This window comes from Emys orbicularis, chromosome 3 (genome assembly GCF_028017835.1).
Source record: "Emys orbicularis isolate rEmyOrb1 chromosome 3, rEmyOrb1.hap1, whole genome shotgun sequence".
Taxonomy (NCBI): domain Eukaryota; kingdom Metazoa; phylum Chordata; order Testudines; family Emydidae; genus Emys; species Emys orbicularis.
In genome coordinates, this window is record NC_088685.1 from 8608491 (window position 1) to 8630905 (window position 22415).

Below are 22415 nucleotides of genomic sequence, written 5' to 3' on the forward strand. Positions count from 1 at the left end.
CATTAAACACCTCAGCCTTCTTGATCATAGAATCATAGAATATCAGGGTTGGAAGGGACCTCAGGAGGTCATCTAGTCCAACCCCCTGCTCAAAGCAGGACCAATCAATTATTAGCTCAATCAGTTATTAGCTCTCCTTCTCCACTAAGTAGGGAACCTACATTTTCATCGTCTTTCTCTTGCTCTTAATGTACTTATAAAGCCTCTTCTTATTGCCTTTTATGTCCCTTGCAACATGTAACTCAATTTGTGCCTTAGCCTCTCTTTTGTTCCTACATGCTTGTGCTATTCTTTTGTAATATATCTACATTACTTATTCATTATTACATCTAAATAATTAGTGAGAATCAGGATATTGTTTTCTACTACATCGTACGTTCCTTATTCAGGATCAGGTTAGTATTCAAAGAACCTGGCTAAAGATTATGGCTTGCTGGCTGGGAAGGTGTCCTCCTCTGAGTTTGCTAAGAAGAGTAAGCACATTTTTCAATACCCATGCTCTTTTCGGTGCTTCTCTTGTGTATATGCTTGGTGTAAAAATTCTACCATTACAAGGACAGTCCCTATTTTATTATACCACAGTTCCCTGGGAGGAGTGGTCACATTTTTCCAATAACGTGCAATACAAAGTTTAGCTGTTAACAATAAAAAAGAAATTAATGTTTCCTTTGTATTTTTAAGCCTATTGAAAGATTACCTTTATAGACAAAAAACTCTACGTATATAAGGCTGAGCTTTAAAGTGACTAATAAAAATTCCAAATGTAGGTTGAAACGTATCCTTTACTGGACTCTTGTTGTCCTAAATCCTTATGGTCTGGCCAACATCAGTGTGCAATATCAGAGACGAATCGGGGTTCAGTGATTAAGACACTAGGCTTAAGACCTACTTCACAGGGACGTTGTGGTAAGTATGTTAAAGATTCTAAGTTGCTCAAATATTATGGTGATGGGGGCTAGATCAGTACATAAAAGAGATATGTATATATTCTGTGATTCTATATGATTTACCCTACATAGAATAATAGTGATGGCAAGTATGAAATAGCAAAATATGAAGCAGCAAGAGGTACACCTCTACCCTGATATAACGCGGTCCTCGGGAGACAAAAAATCTCACCGCATTATAGGTGAGACCGCCCTATATCGAACTTGTTTTGGCCCTCCCTGTTCCTTGCTCCCTGACCGCCCCCTCCAGAGACCACCGTCCCTAATCACCCCCAGGACCCCACCCCCTACCTAACCCTCCTGCTCCCTGTCCCCTGACTGCTCCGACCCCTACCCACCCCCCCCCACCCCCTGACAGACACTCACCGGCAGCGGTGGGAAGCGGAGGAGCCCGGCCCCAGCCCGCTCCACTCCGCCACCTCCCAGCCGCGGCGCTCCGCTTCCCGCCGTCAGTGAGTGCGGGGAGGTTGGGGAAAGGATGCCCCCCGCACTCACCTGCAGTGGGAAGCGGAGCGACGCAGCCCCAGCCTGCTCCACTTTCCTTGCCCCAGCCATGTCGCTGGGGGGGGGGGGGGGGGAGGGGGCGGCGCTGGGGAAAGGTCCTGCACTCACCTGTGGCGGGAAGCGGAGCGCCGCGGCTGGGAGCTGGCAGAGTGGAGCTGAATGGGGCGGGGCTGCTCCACTTTCCGCCGCCAGTGAGTGCGGGGAGGTTGGGGGAAAGGACACCCTCCACACTCACCTGCAGCAGGAAGCAGAACGATGTGGCCCCAGCCCGCTCCACTCTGCCAGCTCCCAGCTGCAGTGCTCCGCTTCCCGCCGCAGGTGAGTGTGGGGAGGTTGGAGAAAGGACGGCCCCCATACTCGCCTGCGGTGGGAAGCGGAGTGCAGCAGCTGGGAAGGGGCAGAATGGAGCGGGCTGGGGCCAGGCTGCTCTGCTTCCACTGCTGCCGGTGAGTGCGGGGGGGGGGGATCCTTTCCCCCAAACCCCCTCCCCCCAGTGACACGGCTGGGGCCGGGACGAGGGAAGCAGAGCGGGCTGCTCCCAGCCCCCCGCTAATCCCCAGGGCCACTCTGGGACTGCGGGGCCCCCAAAAGTGCCCCCCCACAGCTCCTGCCTCGCAGACCCTGGGGGGGGGGGGGGAGCCCCTGACTGCCCCCGAGACCCTCTGCCCCTTATCCAACCGCTCGGCCCTGGCCTGGCCCAGCACCCTTAACACACTGCTCAGAGCAGCGTGTCAGAGCTTTACCACGTTGTATGCGAACCCGTGTAATATCGAGTCGCGTTATATCGGGGTAGAGGTGTATAAATTGAAATTTTAATGATAACTTTGGATTTCTTGGCTTTTGTCATCTTATGTGAAATGTAACCGCACAATAAAGCCCTTTAATGAACAGCCACAAAAAGGAAATGTTACTTTTATGGCCATTATATCAGGTGATCACAAGGTAATGGGATTAACATGGAGGGACTCCCCTATAACTGGCAGTTGGGTCAAATGACCATGGTTAGCAGGCAAACTTAAGAGCATGTTTCATTGTTTTTAAAAATTGATCCTTGGTGTTTTTAAACTCTGGCAACATTGCTGTAGAAACTGATGTTAAACTTGCACCACATCACATTTCCATACTTTCATGTTATCAGATACAATAAACACGCCACATGCTCTTCCAACATCACCATTTGCAAGTGTGAACATGTTGGCAAATTATCTGGATCATTAGAGCCATTGGATCACAATGTGAAGTGCTCCATGAGGCAACCCTTTATTGAACAATGATTAAGCTCAGTGAGCTGCTGCCTCACCTTTCTGTTAGCATTAAGGCTTGAAGCTGGGATCTGCAGAGTGACCTTATACTCCGTGCTCTTGTCCAATTCCTCTGAGATGAAACGGGCTTCTCTCACATACAAATTAGCTTTAACAATTTGCTCTCTCAGCTTCCTCAGGCTGTGGTTCAACATTTCTTCTCTTTTAAAGGGGAAAAAAAAAAAAAAGAGGACAACCAAGAAATTGTTTTATTTAGTGAGGAAACTTAACTAGATTTGCAGTAGAACACAAAGGACCATGGGGCTGATCACTACCATGTAGGTAGGGTATTCATAGGAATCAATATCCAAAGAAACTGATTTTAAAATAGAAAGATTAGCTAAACACTAACTTGGTCCCTTTGAAAAAACAAAAGATATTTGAAATTTATATGAATTTAGTGAATACAAAAGTTGCCAGGCTGCCAAGTCTAGAGACCCAAAGGCCTCTCCCTGTATCAATAGAACAGGCAGCATCTGTGTGAGCTATTCCACACCTTTCCCACCACAGAAGTGGAAAAACTGCGTTAAGATGAAAGGATAATTCAGTCTCCATGATCCAGTCAATATTTGTTCTCTGAGAAGAGTGCAACAAATTAGTGCCTACTGTGATACAGAAAACTCTTCACAGGGATATATGCTGACACCAAAGTCCTTCTACACAAGCCACCAAAATATTATGAGATGGTCACAACTGATCTGGGCTGGATTTGAACCTGTGACCTAGAGATGAAATGCTCCATCCTTCATTACAATACTTATTTTCTCAAAAAATGATGTTTCTTTGGCAGTTTAAGTTAACAGTGGATTATTGGTTTTTTGGGTTGTGCCTGTGTGTGTATGGTTTAATTACTACTACATTCAGTGTCTTCTGCCTCACCCTCTGGTTTAGGCAAAGCTCCTCTTTCACCATAAGACTGCTGTTACTGTCAGAAACACGGTCAGTGATTCTGTTATGACAGGAGGCAGAAGTCCTGAGCACCTTCACTGGAATTTTCTAGGAAGGGGCACGAGGATCCCTCTCATGGACCTAAAATGAATGACTAGAGCCAGCGACCAACTCTTGCAGGGACTGTGGGACAATCCTCCCTTCATCTAGTGTTATTCCACTCTCTATCCTAGGACTGCTCAGGTCAGATAGATTAACATGAGTGGAAGAAATGCAGTGGCTGTAAGGGTAGCTTTGCTGCCTCTGAAAGGAGTTGCTTTCAGGGTGGACGATCTTGGGATAACTGTTGCTATAGCAGGGATGGTCAAACCATGGCTCGCGAGCTGCATGCGACTCTTTTACAGTTAAAGTGAAGCTCACAGAGTTCCCCATGCTCCCCGCAATCTCCACCTACCAGACTGTGGGGGAGGAGCTCAGGGATTCTGCGAGAGCTCGGGACTTCAACCCCACAGGAAGTGCCTGTCGGGGCTCGGGGCTTCAGCTGCGAAGCCCCGAGCCCAGGCAGGCACCTTCAGCAGAGCAGAAGCCCTGATATCCCCCTCCCCCAAGGGGCAGAAGCCTCTAGCCCCACCACCCCGCTGCAGGGTTGAAGCCTTGAGCCCCAGCTGGCATGACCCAGAACTCAAGCCCCAGCCCCAGCAGGTGTGGCCGGCTCTCAAATTTCTGAAGATTATCCTATGCAGCTTGGAGGGTCAATAAGTTTGGCCAACCCTGTGCTATAGTTTAGAGAGGAGTCCATAAACTTCCCCCAATCTCCTATTCTTCACTTAAAATTAAAATGGACGAGCCATTTGAGAATACACTGTAGATAACATTCCCGCATAACTAGATAAGGTGACAAAATAGTTCTTTTCCACCTTTATTTTCGAGGACTTATTGGAACAAAATGCGTGGTCTGCTAATCCTTACACTGACATTTCCTCTTGGCTGATGGTATCCCCACAACATTGTTGCTTCTCTGCAGGGCTCTTCTTGGGAGCCAAGGACATGTGTTGTAGTCAAATGCATCTGAAATCTATAAGAGACTTCACTGGCATTAGAGGACCTCAAGCCTGACCACCATTGCTTGAGAAATGCTGTATGTTCTCATCACCCACCTCTCTTCTGCCCACTGGCGTAAGCGCTGCTGAGCACTGGGCGAGTGAGAGGAGAACTTGTCCATGCTGCGGAAGTGTTGTTTCTCTGGAGACAGCCGCCTTCGCAACTGCTCTAGTTCGTGCTCATACATTAATCTCTGCCGCTCCAGTGCGGATTGCTTCTCCTCTTCGTACTGTTGTTCCACGCTCTGCAAGATTGACTGCATCGGGTCTAAACAGGTGTTGAAAATAAAGACGCTAGTAGTGAAGTGTTTGGACACTCACTGTGTGCAGAGCTATTAGAGGGAAGCAGTGATCCAGTGAACAGGGCACAGAGTTTGGGACTAAGGGGACCTGGATTGTATTCCTGGCTCTGCCAAGAATTTATCACATGATTTTGAACAAGTTACCACTTTTCTATGGCTCATTCCTCATCTATAAAATAGGGATACTGCTAGTTTTCCGCCTTTGTAAAGCTCTAAGATCAATGGATGAAGTGTACTCTAAAGATTAAAAATAACTAAAAGAGTTGGACTATTATATTTTGTCAAAGTATAATAAACCAAGTGTTTTGTTCTATGCTTTAGCATTAGAAATCAGAGAGGGATAGGTAGGTGACCTAATGGAAGTTAGAGATGGACAAGGTCAGGTTGAATCAATTCCCCTCACCTTTGCAAAATGGGACACCTTTGGCAGCTGTATAAGGCTACTGAAACCAAAAAACTTGACTTCAAAGTCAATTGCAGGATCAGAGAGTACACAGCTCTGCTCAAATACCTCAATGCTAGACCATGATATCCCCAATGTTCTAGTTCTGGGTCTTGCCTGAACAGAAACTCTGAATTCTAACAAGTTTTGTAGTTTTTTTCCCTTCAAGGGCAAAGTGACTAAGAGAAGAAAGTGTATTCAGTAGGAAACTATAAAGGAAAATGATTCCTGGGTTACAAGGTACTCAGGATGTAATCCTATTCCCTGCTTGTATTCTTAATATATCTGCTGCCTCTTACCATTGCCACTGAGTGCCTTCATGATAACTTCCATTTGGGCATATTCATAGCTGAAGTTCATTTCACTGGACACTTCACTGGAATTGTCTCCATCTATATCTAGCTGCTCGACACTGTTGCTGCACCCCAAGGAGTTTTCTTGCTCTTCATCCTCATGCTCTAATTTCTTTTTCTTTTTTGGCAAATTCAATCTTTGAAAAAAGAAGGTGAAAAAAAGCAATGTCTAACAAACAAACAATTTTTATCCCCTGCCTCTGTAATAAAACTGTTGCTTTTAGAAGATTCTTAAAACAAAGGCGAGTCCCCACAAGCCACAGATTTTCCTTTTAAAATATTGTGTGGATGAAGATGGTGCCTTCTGTAATAGAGTCAAAATAAAGGTTCCAAAGCACCCTAACCGGGACCACTACATCACACTGGAAGTGCAACAGCCCTTCTCTCCTCTCCTTCAGATACAGCCATTTATACCAGATGGACACCTATCTATTCATAGATTCTAAAGCCAGAAGCGACCATTGTGATCATCTAGGTTGACCTCCTGTATAACACAGACCAGAGAATCTACCCAAAATAAATCCGGGAGTGTATCTTTTAAAAAAACATCCATGTTACACCTTTCTCTGCTAGATTGATGAGCCCATTATTAAATATTTGTTCCCTATGTAAATACTTAAAGGCCTGGTCTACACTGGGGGGTGAGGGGGATAGATCTAAGTTACGCAACTTCAGCTACGTGAATAACATAGCTGAAGTCGAAGAACTTAGACCTACTCACCGCAGCGTCTTCACTGCGGTGAGTCGACTGCTGCCACTCCCCCGTCGACTCTGCCTGCGCCTCTTGTGGCGGAGGAGTATAGGAGTCGATGGGAGAGCGCTTGGGGGTCGATTTATCGGGTCTAGACTAGATGCGATAAATCGACCCCCACTGGATCGATCGCTGCCCGCTGATCCAGCGGGTAGTGTAGACATACCTATAGACTAATCAAGTCACTCCTTAACCTTGTCTTTCTTAGCTAAATAGACTGAGCTCCTTGAGTCTATAACTATATAAGGCACGTTTTTCTAATCCTTTAATTATTCTCATGGGTCTTCTCTGAACCCTCTTCAATTTATTAACATCCTTCTTGAAGTGTGGGCACCAGAACTGGACCCAGGATTCCAGCAGCGGTTGCACCAGTGCCATATATAGAAGTAATATAATCTCTCTACTCCTGCTCAAGATTTCCTTGTTTATGTTTCCAGGATCACATTAGCTCTTTTGGCCACAGCGTCATACTGGGAGCCTGTGTTCATCTAATAATCCACTGATTATCTAAGGCCCTAGGCACCTCTGACAGCATTTAAAAATACAGATATAATTTACAACCCCATCAATTTCATCAACCCTCCCACACATTCACCAACAAACTGTCTGGTGACACTTATCTCCCTCTTCTTCCCCTTTCACAAGCCTCCCCCTTTCCAAAAGGGAAGGAGAATAATTAGGTTTTACAGCATGCCCTACAGGTCAAAAGAGTTGGGCCATTTCAGACCAAGAGTGGGGAGCGAGTTACAAAGCTGAGAGGCCCTTCCCAGAGAACACCTGCCAGCAATCATCACTTTTCTTTTTTTAAACAGAGGGAACTCCATTCTGAGGGTCTCCAATGACCGGAACTGCAGCAGTATGCCACAGAGTATGGTGGTCTTTCGGGTAAGTACGTCCCATGTAACTTAGGAAATTATAAGTCCAAGTCAATCACTTTAAACTCCATCCAGAAACCAAGAGGCAGACACTGCAGATCAGCGTAATATGCTCACAATGAGACATATTATTTACCAAGGATGCTTCAGAATTCCACACCAACTTCAGCTTTCAGAAAAATGTAAACTGTAGCCCCAAATACAGTGCACTGTAGTAATCTAATCTGGAGAAGACAAAGGTGCTAATGACGGTAGCATGGTCCACATCAAAATGGGCCACAACCTCCTGGAAATACATAAATTAAAATCCTCCTCAGCACATTACAACCAAACCAAGACTGTGCACAGCGGCTATGACACTGGTCATTCGAAAACATCCTCTAGCCAGCATTGCCTCTACAAACCCATAGAATGGGCAGCATGTGGTCCATCTGCATCTTGAGAGCTCGGGTAGAGGCCCATAATTATTCTTTGTGCTCAAAGCTAAAGCAAAACTGGCTCAAGCTCATAACTGGATTAAGACCTTTTATACCTGAAGAAGTGGTTGTTTCCCCACAGTATTCTGTCTCCATGGTGTAGCAGGGTAGGACCCACAACAGCAGAACCATTTACAAATGTTCTGTGAGGAGAAGAAGAAGAAAAGCTAATACACATACATCCAGATAGGTTTTATTTTTTGTGGGGGGAGAATAATTTGTTTCATTCTCCCAATTAGTTTGGGGGAGGAAAGCAGGTTTGAGGATTACAAATTAATAAGCAAGCATGTCTCCTGTAACTTGGCACTGTTTCACCAATCCCTGAGCTGATTTAAACTCTCATTTAAGCTCCATAATATTTAGTATTTTTTTTTAAACACAGACTGTACTTGAAGAGCATAATTGAAAAAAACCTATTGGGCCTAAAAAAAGTGTATGGCTTTGAATATAGCCTATTGGAAGCAAACACAGCTATTTTTACACTGTTTAGAAATACAGGGAGAATAAACATACACCATGTAAAGAAAATGTTGGCAATCTTGGCTATATGCAGGGTTTACTGGAGACATCATCAACTCCAGTGTTATGGTTCATACTGGCAAAAACTATACTTTTATACTGTTGATTTCTAAAATAGACCAAGCTCCTAGGCCTGCACATACAGAACCTTGATGAAGTACAGGAATTTCATGCCCATTACGTGTTCATCACCGAATTATATGGAACATTAAGCTTTTGTTAGAAACCCCAAAGGTACATGGCATTTTGTGGTTTGTTGGAACGTAGCGTTTACTTTCCAAGTACCGTTACTTAATCGGATAACATAGCAAGTGCTTCAATAAAATTTCACATATGAACAGTATTTATAGAAGATTAGTTTAAATCTTGACACTCACAGCTAAATTTAGACAAGTGCAAATAAGTTAGCACGTGTTTGCTGAAACTATAATTTACTTTTGTCTTATCATTAAGAAAAAAGAGACACATACCCCAGATATTCTGTTTGAAAGCTAATCCAAAAAGACCCAGAACTGGAAGAGCAAGGATACTATCTATTAGGAATGAGATGCACTGACAGAGCTGTTCATGGGGAACACCGCAAGCTAATTATTAAAATCTAAACAGAAGCCAAGTAGCATTTTATCTTGAGATTAAGGGAAAAAGCTTATTTAGAAATCATCTTCATGCACCATTCACCCTATTTACTAAAATTAAAGTTATGGAACTGACTTTACAATATTTTGTAACATTACCTAGTATTTTTCTGAGGTGTTAGCATAACCTGTCCTTCTGAGGTTATTTCAATAATACAGTGTTCAGGAAGAATTCCCATTCCACATAACTGGATATCTTGGGAGTCATCTGACCCTATTAATGTGTGCTCCTGTGGAAGAATCAAATGCAGATGTTAGCAACCGGTAGCAGAAATTTCCCACTGATTACTCTATAGTGCGTGCACACCTCACACTCTTGCATCCTACCTTTTGGACATGCCCATTCCCTTAATTACTGAAGTTTTGAAAGCTACTTAGTAATTTTTTAAAAAGGGGAAGGAGACATTATAACTAGAAACAATCAGAGAAATGGAATTGAACTGATTTATAAGTGACATGAATAACAACAAATTTTAGATTGAACTAGACCTTCATGTCAAAGAGTGAAAAAGGCCCATACTTTGGAATCCTTTTGCGACTGAGAAGTGCTATGCTGAGCTACATCTACACTACACTACACACCAGCAGCAGCGTGTAGCTACATGCTGCAGTGGAAAGCAAGCTGCATCCACACTTCAGTGTGTAGCTACAGTTGCCCAGGAAAGGCTCTGGCAGTGGAGAGGCAGACAGGAATGGCTCAGCCTTTCCCTGCTGCCACCACCTCCCTCCCCCGCCAGAGTTTTTTCCTGCAGCAGGGAAAGGCTCCAGCAACAGGGAGCTGGGAGAGCCCTGCCCCGCTACCAGAGTCTTCCCCTACTTACTTACGTACCCCCACCCTTCAGATGTTTCTTTACTTGCCTAAGCCATGCCTCACCAGCTACAGTGTTATTTATATCCCTGCTAGGGCAGCTACACAGGTGTGTACTCTACACTGCATGCTTCTTTTGGCAGCACGTAGACGTACCTTCAATGTAAAGAACTGACTGTAGCAATGGTAAGAGGCTAACAAGGGACTACTAGTTAAGAACAGATAATGGTAGCATACAGACCACTTAGAGTATGCCGCAAGTTGTATGTGGCACTAGTCTACATGTAGAATACCCAGAACAATTGGGCACAACTTCTCTTTACACCCTAGAATAGAGCTCTTCATCAACCATAGACTCATAGACTTTAAGGTCAGAAGGGACCATTATGATCATCTAGTCTGACCTCCTGCACAACGCAGGCCACAGAATCTCACCCACCCACTCCTGTAACAAACCCCTAACCTATGCCTGAGTTATTGAAGTCCTCAAATCGTGGTTTAAAGACCTCAAGGTGCAGAGAATCCTCCAGCAAGTGACCCGTGCCCCACACTGCAGAGGAAGGCTAAAAACCTCCAGGGCCTCTGCCAATCTGCCCTGGAGGAAAATTCCTTCCCGACCCCAAATATGGCAATCAGTTAAACCCTGAGCATGTGGGCAAGACTCACCAGCCAGCACCCAGGAAAGAATTCTCTGTAGTAACTCAGATCCCACCCCATCTAACATCCCATCACAGACCATTGGGCATATTTACCTGCTAATAATCAAAGATCAATTAATTGCCAAAATTAGGCTATCCCATCATACCATCCCCTCCATAAACTTATCAAGCTTAGTCTTGAAGCCAGATAGGTCTTTTGACCCCACTACTCCCCTTGGAAGGCTGTTCCAGAACTTCACTCCTCTAATGGTTAGAAACCTTCGTCTAATTTCAAGTCTAAACTTCCTAATGTCCAGTTTATATCCATTTGTTCTTGTGTCCACATTGGTACTAAGCTTAAATAATTCCTCTCCCTCCCTGATATTTATCCCTCTGATATATTTATAAAGAGCAATCATATCTCCCCTCAGCCTTCTTTTGGTTAGGCTAAACAAGCCAAGCTCTTTGAGTCTCCTTTCATAAGACAGGTTTTCCATTCCTCGGATCATCCTAGTAGCCCTTTTCTGTACCTGTTCCAGTTTGAATTCATCCTTCTTAAACATGGGAGACCAGAACTGCACACAATATTCCAGATGAGGTCTCACCAGTGCCTTGTATAACGGTACTAACACCTCCTTATCTTTACTGGAAATACCTCGCCTGATGCATCCCAAGACCGCATTAGCTTTTTTAACGGCCATATCACATTGGTGGCTCATAGTATCCTGTGATCAACCAATACTCCGAGATCCTTCTCCTCCTCTGTTACTTCCAACTGATGTGTCCCCAATTTATAACCAAAATTCTTGTTATTAATCCCTAAATGCATGACCTTGCACTTTTCACTATTAAATTTCATCCTATTACTATTACTCCAGTTTACAAGGTCATCCAGATCTTCCTGTATGATATCCCGGTCCTTCTCTGTATTAGCAATACCTCCCAGCTTTGTGTTATCTGCAAACTTTATTAGCACAATACCACTTTTTGTGCCAAGGTCAGTAATAAAAAGATTAAATAAGATTGGTCCCAAAACTGATCCCTGAGGAACTCCACTAGTAACCTCCTTCCAGCCTGACAGTTCACCTTTCAGTATGATCCATTGTAGTCTCCCCTTTAACCAGTTCCTTATCCACCTTTCAATTTTCATATTGATCCCCATCTTTTCCAATTTAGCTAATAATTCCCCAACCAAAGGGAGCTCTAGACCAGTGATTCTTAAACTTTTGTATTAGTGACCCCTTTCACATAGCAAGCCTCTGAGTGCGACCCCCCCCCTTATAAATTAAAAACACTTTTTTATATATTTAACACCATTATAAATGCTGGGGGAATGCGGGGTTTGGGGTGGAGGCTGACAGCTTGCGACCCCCCACATAACCTAACGACCTTCTGAGGGGGTCTCGACCCCCAGTTTGAGAACCCCTGCTCTAGATTGCTACCCAGCTCTTGCAGAGCTCAGATAGCTCAACACAAAAGAGGTCGAAGATGACTGCTAGACTGACAAAAGGGAGCTGGCTCTGAGATTTGGTGGATCCAAATTCTGATCTTCTTCAGGAAATTCAGCAAAAACTTTCCTCTTTGAAAAAGCCTTTTCTCCACAAGAATGACACAAAACTGAAACCCCATTCTACTCAGAAATCTGAAATCACCCAAAAAGAAAGTCTGAAACAAATCAATCCGAAATAAAAAAATCTAAAAAATAATACAAACACAAACCCTAGACCAGGCTGAGATTTTTACCCCAAAATGGGAGGAGTCGAGCATGACATGGCTTCTAAATTTGATTTTTAGTGACTATAACAGTAATGAGAAGCAAAATACAACTCTAAGATCGATAGTTCTGGTTCTATCTGAAAGGGAATTGCAAGAACATTGAGTATTATTTTTACTAGTTTCCCCATCCTACACCACATAACAATGAGTGCATTTTGCACATGGACTGAGGTCATCCTTCTGAATGTGCTTTGTCATTAATGTATTCTTGTTATGTATTCACATTAAGCAACAAAGAAACCACCACAGTCTCAATAGCTGTCAGAGTTGAGGCTGACTTAGCAGTATGACTCAGAATCCAGACTCCTACATACAAGATGCCTGGAAATGCTTTGACTCCTCTCCAAAAATCCTGAATCAGCTCTTTTGTTGTTTATTAATGGTTATAAGGGGCAGTGATGAATAAGGGTTTTTTCTTTTGTTTTAATTCTTTGGGTAGCGGTTTGCTCTGTGATATACAATGACTGATCTAAAAAGAAGATAACATACATCTCCTAAGAGAGGCGGCACAAAACCACTTTTAGCCAAATGCTAATCATGTGACTGCCTCAAGACAAATTACTGTATTCCACTTCAGTGGGAGGGAAATCATTAACAACCAACAATGTGAGAACTTTGGCACTTGAACTTAATATTAAATTGCTGAAAAGTGACTTAAAACTGCAGCATAGATTCCATTTGTCACTCTGCCTCCAGATCAAACCTGCTCAATTTACAAACTAGCCCAGAATCCAAGACTTAAACTGGGTTCATTCTTTTGCACCCATCACCAATAATATGGAATTCTACAATCAGAAGTTGCACCTCAACAGAACCCAGCTCTCTCCCCAGAGCCATATTGATTCTGCAGTGATAACAGAAGTAAAAACTCATTTTAGAAGTCAGTATATATAACTGTGAACATACATGGAGAAGCAAATTGATCTAGTAAGATGCCCCCATTTTTGCATAATCACTTTTCTGAGTAAAGCTACACAAAGAGAGCTGTAAAGGCCAGACAACTGCTTGTAAAAGGGAAAATTTCTAAGGATACAAAATGCTACTAAGACACATTTACACTGCTTTCTGGCTCTCTGTAACAGTAAAGATGAGCTGCAATTAAAAACAAGCTGTATTTGTGCCATTTTTGCTAACCAATGGACACTAAACAACACCTCTGAAGTCTGTTTCTCATAATGAACTCTCTACCCATATGCATTTTCACAGGATTAAATGATCCACTTAAACATGTTGAAACAAAGTGTTATTTTACCTTTAAATAGTAGACCAGAAGTTCATTGAGAGCAGGATCTGCATTCAAATTAACGAGGAAGCACTTGTTATCCCCAACTTTGATTCCAGAAGACTGAAGAGATATGCCAAGACTTTCCAGTTGTTTCTGCCGCTCCTGTAAGAGAAACCTCCAAAATATTAATGTTTAAGAAACAGATATATTACAGTACACATTACTACCTGCTAAGAAATCAAACCAACATAATAGGCAGCAATTTATTAGATTAAACAAGGTATCCAGGAAACTAATTTTGATGGGCCTCTTGCCACTGCATGTTGGAACCCTATAGTCTCAGAGGGTTACATCTTGTTAGCGAAAGACGAGTATAGTTGTGAGGATCACACTGTAGATCTGCCTGGGCTTCAATATAGCCTCCTTGAAATAGTGAAACAGCAACACAAAGCCATCTCTACAGCCTTTTGTTTCCCATTCTTAGCTAGGAGGCAACAAATTCAGTCAAATCCTTGCCAAGTCAAACTCTGTTCATCTTTGTCCCATAGAAACTGAACACCAACAAATTTGAAATTCTATTTAAGTAATGCAGGAAAGATTTCCTGCTAAACAAAATTTAAGTAGAATTTAAGATGGTATATTATTCTCATCAATTGACTTCTTAGAGTGCAACAACAAAGCAGTACTTTATTAAAAGTGTACATCTTTTACAGGGAAATGTTAAAAGTTTTTCTCCCAGTATTCCACTCTTCACCCAAACATTTTTGACTTTGTAGTGGATAGATATCTTTCTATCTTGCCATTCTTTCCTAAAAGAATGGCCACAGTTTGGTTAATAATACCACCTAGCTCAGAAATTAAACAGAAAACTGAGGATCGGGTGAGGGTCCATCATCTACTAAAGCTAGGATTGTAAAGGAGAGAATTCCCCACCACCGTAATACAAGGAATTTCCCAGAGTTGTCTCACAATGCTCATAAGAACATAAGTACCGACATACTGGGTCAAACCAAAGGTCCATCTAGCCCAGTATCCTGTCTTCCAACAATGGCCAATGCCAGGTGCCCCAGAGGGAATGAACAGAACAGCTAATTATCAAATGATCCATCCCCTGTCGCCCATTCCCAGCTTCTGGAAAACAGAGGCTAGGGACACCATCCCTACCCATCCTGGCTAATAGACATTGATGGACCTATCCTCCGTGAACTTATCTAGTTATTTTTAGAACTCTGTTATAGTCTTGCCTCATGTAAGCAAAAGAAGTAATCCCCCTACCTTTTTTTTTTTAAGCAGAGGGGCAATTGAGAAATAGAAGGGTTAAGTAACTTTCACAAGAAGTCCACGGCAGAACCATGATTAAAATCGCTATTTCCTCACACAGTTCCAGTCTATAAACTCAAGGCTGTTGTTCTCTATAACCTATTGGTAGACACAGGACCCACAGGCCCAAGAAAGAGTTGATTCCTGGTCTGAATCATGCAAGATTTTCTTTAAAAATATATGAGAGCCAGAGTTTCTGTATTATGCAAAAAATTTAAGTGCATAGGCCCAGGGAAAAAATTAAACTAAAATCTTCAATAGTATAGCAAACAATCATAGAATCATAGGACCAGAAGGGACCTCATGAAGTCAGCTAGTCTAGACCCCAGCACTCATGGCTGGAGTAAGTATTATCTAGACCATCCCTGTCAGGTGTTTGTCTAACCAGCTCTTAAAAATCTCTAATGACTGATATTCTACAACCTCCTTAGGCAATTTATTCCAGTGCTTAATTACCCTGACAGTTAGGAAGTTTTTCTTAATGTCCAGCCTAAACCGCTCTTGCTGCAATTTAAGCCCATTGCTTCTTGTCCATTCCTCAGAAGTTAAGGAGGACAATTTTTCTCCCTCCTCCTTGTAACAACCTTTTATGTACTTGAAAACTGTTATGTCCCCTCTCAGTCTTTTCTGCTCCAGACTAAACAAACCCAATTTTTTCAATCTTCCCTCACAGGTCATGTTTTCTACACCTTTAATAATTTTTGTTGCTCTTCTCTGGACTTTCTCCAATTTGTCCTCATCTTTCCTGAAATGTGGCACCCAGAACTGAACATAATACTCCAGTTGAGGCCTAATCAGTGCAGAAGAATTACTTCTTGTGTCCTGCTTACAATACTCCTGCTAATACATCCCAGAATGATTTTTTTTTTTGCAAGTGTTACACTGTTGACTCATATTTAGCTTATGACCCACTATGAGCCCCAGATCCCTTTCCACAGTACTCCTTCCTAGTTAGTCATTTCCATTTTGTAGGTGTGCAACTGATTGTTCCTTCTTAAGGAGTACTTTGTCCTTGTTAAATTTCATCCTATTTACTTCAGACCATTACTCCAGTTTGTCCAGATCATTTTGAATATTAATCCTATCCTCCAAAGCACTTGCAACCCCACCCAGGTTGGTATCTTCCGCAAACTTTATACGTGTACTTTCTGTGCTATTTTCTACATCATTGATGAAGCTATTGAACAGAACCAGATTCAGAACTGATTCCTGCAGGACCCCACTTGATATGCCCTTTCAGCTTGATTGTGAACCACTGATAACTACTCTCCTGGGAATGGTTTTCCAACTAGTTATGCACCCACCTTGTAGTAGCTCCATCTAGATTGCATTTACCTAGTTTGTTTATGAGAAGTCATGTGAGACAGTATCAAAAGCCTTGCTAAAGTCAAGATATACCTCATCTACCACTTCCCCGCTATCAACAAAGCTTGTTACCCTGTCAAGGAAAGATATTATGTTGGTTTGACACAATTTGTTCTTGACAAATCCATGCTGACTGTTACTTATCACCTTATTATCTTCTAGGTGTTCGCAGATTGATTGCTTAATTATTTGCTCCATTTTTGTGGGTACTGAAATTAAGCTAACTAGTCTGTAATTCCCCGGGTTGTCCTTATTCCCCTTTTTATAGATGGGCACTATATTTGCCCTTTTCCGGTCCTCTGGAATCTCTCCAATCTTCCATGACTTTTCAAAGATAATTGCTAATATCTCAGATATCTCCTCAGTCAGCTTCTTGAATATTCTAGGATATATTACATCAGAATCTGGTGACTTGCAGACATCTAACTTGTCTAAGTAATTTTCATAACTTGTGCTTTTCCTATTGTATGCTTCTAAAATTTTGAGTGAACGGACATTTATTTAATTCCCCATAATGTTTTGATAACTTTGTTTCCTCATCACCACAGCTCGCTGCTTTTCTTTTCAACCCCGTCATTTTGTATCCGATATTGGGCATTTTTAATATTTCCTTCCCTCATGCTCCTGGGAAGGACAAGGTGGATTCTTGAAAGTTCTATTGTATTGAATCATCTCTGTTCTTGGAGATGTATATTTATATTATTAATGCTTTCTGGTGTGGAAGAAATATTACGGTAGGTGAAGATGTAAAGTTTGTATTAAAGAACCCGATAAGCTAGCACTTTTTTTCTAATCAAAAACAGAGAGAAACAAACAAAATACTCTCACACCATTTTACAAACGAATTCCAGCAGTTTTATCATAGACAGCATTAGAAAAAAAAACACCTTAAGACTTTACTATTTAAAAACCTGATGCAGCAAAAGTGAAAGTATTCATCTTTAGCAAACCAAGAATCGGTAAAAGGTTTGACATGGAAGTGAGGTTGTGCACATTTACATTTTCCCCCACTCTAAAATGCAGGTTGGATATAAGCCACAAGACCAAAAATAAATCACTCCACTTGATACAGCTTAACAATTAAACCTTTTACACTTAGCATTGCACAAGCACTGGTTCTTATTCTTTCACTGCCAACATTTCACTTTTTTCCCCAGAAACTACGATAAGGCTCTTGAAGATCTCAGCTCTGTAAACATGTTATAACAGGTCAAGAATTTAGGAGCATAAAGAAAAAAAGGTAAATACCATTTCTTTCAAGAGGTCTGAGGCCAACAAGCTAACCTTGTTTCTGATCATGTCACCTACAAAAGCACTTTTGTATCACAGGGTTATATTTTCTCATTATTTAATATGCTATCTATGTGAGCTTTCAATAGGTTTTTCAGTGCAAGTGCTTACACTTGTTTGGTAAGGATGGGAAGTGTCACGGTGAACTGCACAAACTTTCAACTTTATTGTTTGCTGTTATGTGCTGAATGCTCTAAACATCAGGGATAAGAGAAGTGTTGAGCATACAGGGGGATTTTGAAGTTACAAAACGGAAAAAAGACAAGTTCAATTATTTTTTAATATTCTGAATGCTCCTTAACTTTGTTTTTTGAGGTATTCAGCACATAACCCTGTATTTAATGCACTCACACTCTATCTTTAACCACAGTCAACAATTTCACTGTCTGAAAGGTAAAAAAACCCTCTAATCCTCTCCATCCATGGATTTTTTTAAAAGCAATCTCTCAATTTACATAGAGTCTGAAGGTTTATTATTGTCCCCAGAGCAGTAATCTGTGATGTAACCTGCTATCCCAGGAATTAAGCAGAAGCCCTTTAAAAGGGCAATGAACTTGACCTACTTACCCATAAACGTGAAGGGCTATCCTGACAACTATTATGAAGGGATAAACAAAGGAAGTAAGTAATAAGATTTTCTCCCTCACTGCCAAAATCAAAGAAAATGCAAACCTGTGCTATCTCCTCTGTTTTTCTTAATTTCTCTTCCCAGGTGACAGTCATTTCCTGGATCAATTTCTCAGATTCCTCCAACCGATCCTTTAGTTCTGGTGATTTCATAGCCTGCAAATGAAAAAACAAGACACTGAATTCCTTGATATTAGGACCTAGATTATCCTTATAGATTAGACATCAATTTAGACAGGTCAATAAAGGAAACTTAACCCCCACTCCTACCACAGAAAGAATTCATCTCCCTCGACACATTTAACCAAATCACTTATCACCACCACTTCTCTCGTGTACTGCTAGTTCCAAATACAGACCCTCAAAAGAGAGTTTATCTGCCCTAATGTAAATCAATTACAAGAAGTCTTTCCATTGCCATGAAGAGATCAACCATATACTAAGCCCATTTTGTTGCCATGTTCAATTCTGAAGCCTCACTGGTTGGTATCTAAAAGAATCAGAGAGATTGTCAGAAATGCTGGGCTTGGCCTGCCATCACTTTCTCAATGATTTTCCCCACAAAAAGGCAGTTAGGGTCCCAATGATTATTGGCATGGTCATTATTGCGGAGATTTAATTTTGCATGGTCCGGGGATCGGCTCCTAAGAGATCACTTTTCTCCACATGGATCACTCAGACAGCTGAAACACTCCTGTTTGTATTTTGCAAAGCTGGAGGGAGGGTGATCCTAACAGAATGCTTAACACTGGAATTCTATCCCCTTGTCAATTCATCAAGTTCGTTGGCCTTCATGACTGAGTCAGAGCCTCATGCTTATTCAAGGAGGCAAGTGGATAGATATTTTCCCCATGAGATTGGTATGGGGCTGATGTTTCTGTATCATATGTAATGTCCACCAGTACTAGTACTAGGGTATTCTTCTTATACTATCTTCAATAGGAAGTAGATTTGTTATAATAATTTATGCTTATTTGTGTATCATTTCCATTTACAAAATGAAAATACTGTCAACCACTTGGTGTTTACACAATGTCAATCATGCAAGCAAGGGAGATTTAGGTTAGATATTAGGAAAAGCTTTCTAACTATAAGGATAATTAAGCACTGGAAAAGGTTTCCAAGCGAGGTTGTGGAATCCCCATCATGGGAGCTTTTTAAGAACAGGTTAGACAAGCACCTGTCAGGGATGCTTTAGGTATACTTAGTCCTGCCTCGGCAGAGGGGTCTGGACTAGATGACTTCTCGAGGTCACTTCTGACCTTTCATTTCTACGATTCTGTGAAACATAGCTCCTCATTGGACCAACTTCCTAACCCCACAACCATAATTCCTTCAAGAAGAATCCAAGGTAAGCACAGAGACTTCGCTGCATGCCCTGAACAGACTCCTGATCTCTTTGACCAAGAGCAGAAGCAAGAGCTAGGAGTGTAGGTTCCTCCTCTGTACTGGAGTTTCCCCAGCCCTCAGATATACTAGTCTAGGGACTGTCAGCTGGAGCATCTCAGCAGCAGAAAGGCCACCTTTTACATATCTAAATCATAAGGAATTCATAGCTCACAAACCAACAGCACGGACTGTATCCATGAAGGAAACGGAAGCCAGTGCAGTCTCTAGAACAAAGATCTAATATGCCTAATTCTAATAAAGTATTGAGTAAGCAAAGGCAATGGGATCTAGTGAGCAAAGCACAAAGTTGGAAATAAGTTATTTTCAAGTTCTAAATCTGCTTTGGTTATTTCATATGATCTTAGACAAATCACTTAACATCTGTGTCTGCTTCTCCATCAGCATGGAGATCAATTATACCTACACAAGGAGGATTTTTTGGTTGCTGTTTGGATAGCGCATGTGCATGAGATATATAAAATTAGCGCTAAGCATTATTAACCTTATTTTGACACCCAGGTGACACAACATTGCATATTTATTAGAACAAAATACAAAGCTCTCAGATACACAGGACCAAAACCAGAATGTAGGAAAGCAGGCGCATCCCCAGAGAGTCTGAATTAGTTGGTTGTTTAGTTTCCAAGATCAGCAGAGAAATGTTAGTAGACTTAGTGTGGACACAGTACCACATTTTGGAATTAGTTCCAGAAGAGTTAGGTTAACTTGACTCAACTAGTATAGATAAAATAAAAAGATCAAAGGAGAGGAATGAATCTTATTCGTCCAGTAAAAAATGAAAGTGTCAGATATTGTTCTGCTTACAGCTATTTGAGAGAGAAAGTGAGAGACACTGACGCCAAAAGGAAAAATACACGGTAAGGTCTAAATTTAGATGGGAACTTCAGAATGTAATTCTGCGACTGTCCATATGGGTCACTAAACATTTTTTTTTAGAAATATGTGTAAGCGATTATTTTATGAAGATAAATAGGTCATATACAAATGCAATAAGCTGGAGGGGAAGAGAGGATACAAATATAGCTTATGATCTTTACAGTGCAGACTTTTAGCTACAAGCTGTATAGCATTTTTGTATTTTGTGTCAATTCCATTGAGATGATGGTGGGGGTAGGATTTAACACACAGAAAAGGAATGATCACTTATATTACATTGTTTGAGAGAGAGCTGGCTTCCATTATTTCGGCACTAATCCCTTTCTATCAACAACCAGATAGAAAATGAAAACAAAACCATAAAATAAACACACAGTACTTCTCAAAGGATCTCCAAGGATCTGAAAATTTTGGCATGTGTGCGTTTTTTGTTGGCGTTTGTTTTTGTTCTCAAGAGTGACTACTGATTTTGGGTGCCTGACTTAAGATACCTTAAAAGGGATTAATTTTCAGAGGGGGCGGGGCGATGCTCAGCAAGTTCACGTGTCTCAACTTAAACACCCCAACACTGAAGCACCAAAAAAATCACTAGTCACTTTTGAAAGCCTCAACCATTGAGCCCCATAACACTCCTCTGATGGAAGTAGTATTATCCCAATTTTCCAGAATGAGAAACAGACACAGATTAAATAACTTGGCTGGGGCCATAATCACAGCAACTTCTTTGGCGGTTCTGGGAAGCGAACCGAAAACTACCCTAACTCCTAGCCCTGTTTTCTAACCATTAGATCATGCTCCTGCATGCTTCAGTTTGAGGCACAAATTAATCACAAGTATCTTGTCTTCAACACCTGAAATAGGGGATAAATTCATAATAAATATTGTTAAATGTTTTTGGAAGTTGTAAGGTAAACAGAAGTCATGTGAACTTATTTACATCTTGAAGAAAGTGTTGTAATTCTGCTGTATTCCTGGGTAGTTAGGTAAAGCCCTCCCAATAGCAAGCACAGTCTTTCAAATGTCTGTGTCCCTAGTTCTAGCTGTATGTCTTCCTTCCTCCTTGATCTCTGCCTAAGCTTGGACACTACAATGTGACCACTTAATGAAACATTTCAAGGGAAGCTTGCCTCTCACATTATCACCCCCACTAGTCAACACTCAGCAGCCTCATATGGATAAGAGGAAAAACGGGGAAAGGAAGAAAGCTGAGGTGAAGAAAGATGATGTGGATTTTCCCCATAAATACTGTCTAGTATTGCCTTACTGATGTTTATCTTCAAGCCCAGACAAAATATCTAATCAGTGTCTTCACAGGATTGCAGCAGCATGAAGCAGAACACCCAAAGGAGCCTTGAACAGCTAGTATATTGTACCTCTGCTTTGGTGAGCTGTTCTCGGAGCTTCTCCACCTCCTCTCGGAGTTCTCGGATGATGCGGGCATTGGGGTCTTCATTCACCACGGCATGATTAACTATGTTCTTCGCCCGGTCTGCGTACCTCAATGTGGAAAGGGTCTCATCGTAGTTATCTGCTGCTGGGCTGACTGTTGCCACCATAGCAGTTTTGCTGTTACCACCAAGGCTGTCCTGTAGGAGAGCAAAGGGGGGGGGGGGAGGAAATCAGGCAGGATTTTTTGTTCATTTGTTTTTTAAAAAGAGCACCGAATAATAAAGGAGGGGACTGGTAATGAGAGAGCCTTTCACCCCAAGCCCACCAGTTCAAATCCAGTCCATGTAGGTAGTAACTAAAAGCTGTTTGCATCTGAAGGCTATTTGGTGGCCTATGTATACTGGTTTGGTGGCCTCCTTAGGTCTTCTATTGGTGCCTCCTCCAGGAAAAGAAGCCACTTGTGAATGTTCTCTTTCTGGCAGTTATGAGCCTTCCTCACTGGTCCAGAGTGTCAGTGTTAAAGCAGAATGAAGCAAGAGAGGGCAGGAGGGAGAGAGACACCCCATCTTTCAGGTAGATTAAGCAAATCTGTTTGAGA

The 22415-nt window shown here is 41.9% G+C and overlaps 1 protein-coding gene across 1 annotated transcript in view; it reads right to left on the minus strand.

Annotated features, from left to right (window-relative positions):
• Window positions 1-22415, minus strand: part of KIF13B (kinesin family member 13B) — a 199254-nt gene that overhangs the window by 74961 nt on the left and 101878 nt on the right. The window contains exons 11-18 of the mRNA XM_065400572.1: window positions 21802-22014; window positions 18188-18298; window positions 13568-13702; window positions 9193-9323; window positions 7996-8082; window positions 5784-5974; window positions 4798-5008; window positions 2752-2914 (exon numbers count right to left, since the gene is read on the minus strand). Of these exons, the coding sequence (XP_065256644.1) occupies window positions 2752-2914; window positions 4798-5008; window positions 5784-5974; window positions 7996-8082; window positions 9193-9323; window positions 13568-13702; window positions 18188-18298; window positions 21802-22014 (1242 nt within the window). The remainder of the gene's footprint in view (window positions 1-2751; window positions 2915-4797; window positions 5009-5783; window positions 5975-7995; window positions 8083-9192; window positions 9324-13567; window positions 13703-18187; window positions 18299-21801; window positions 22015-22415) is intronic.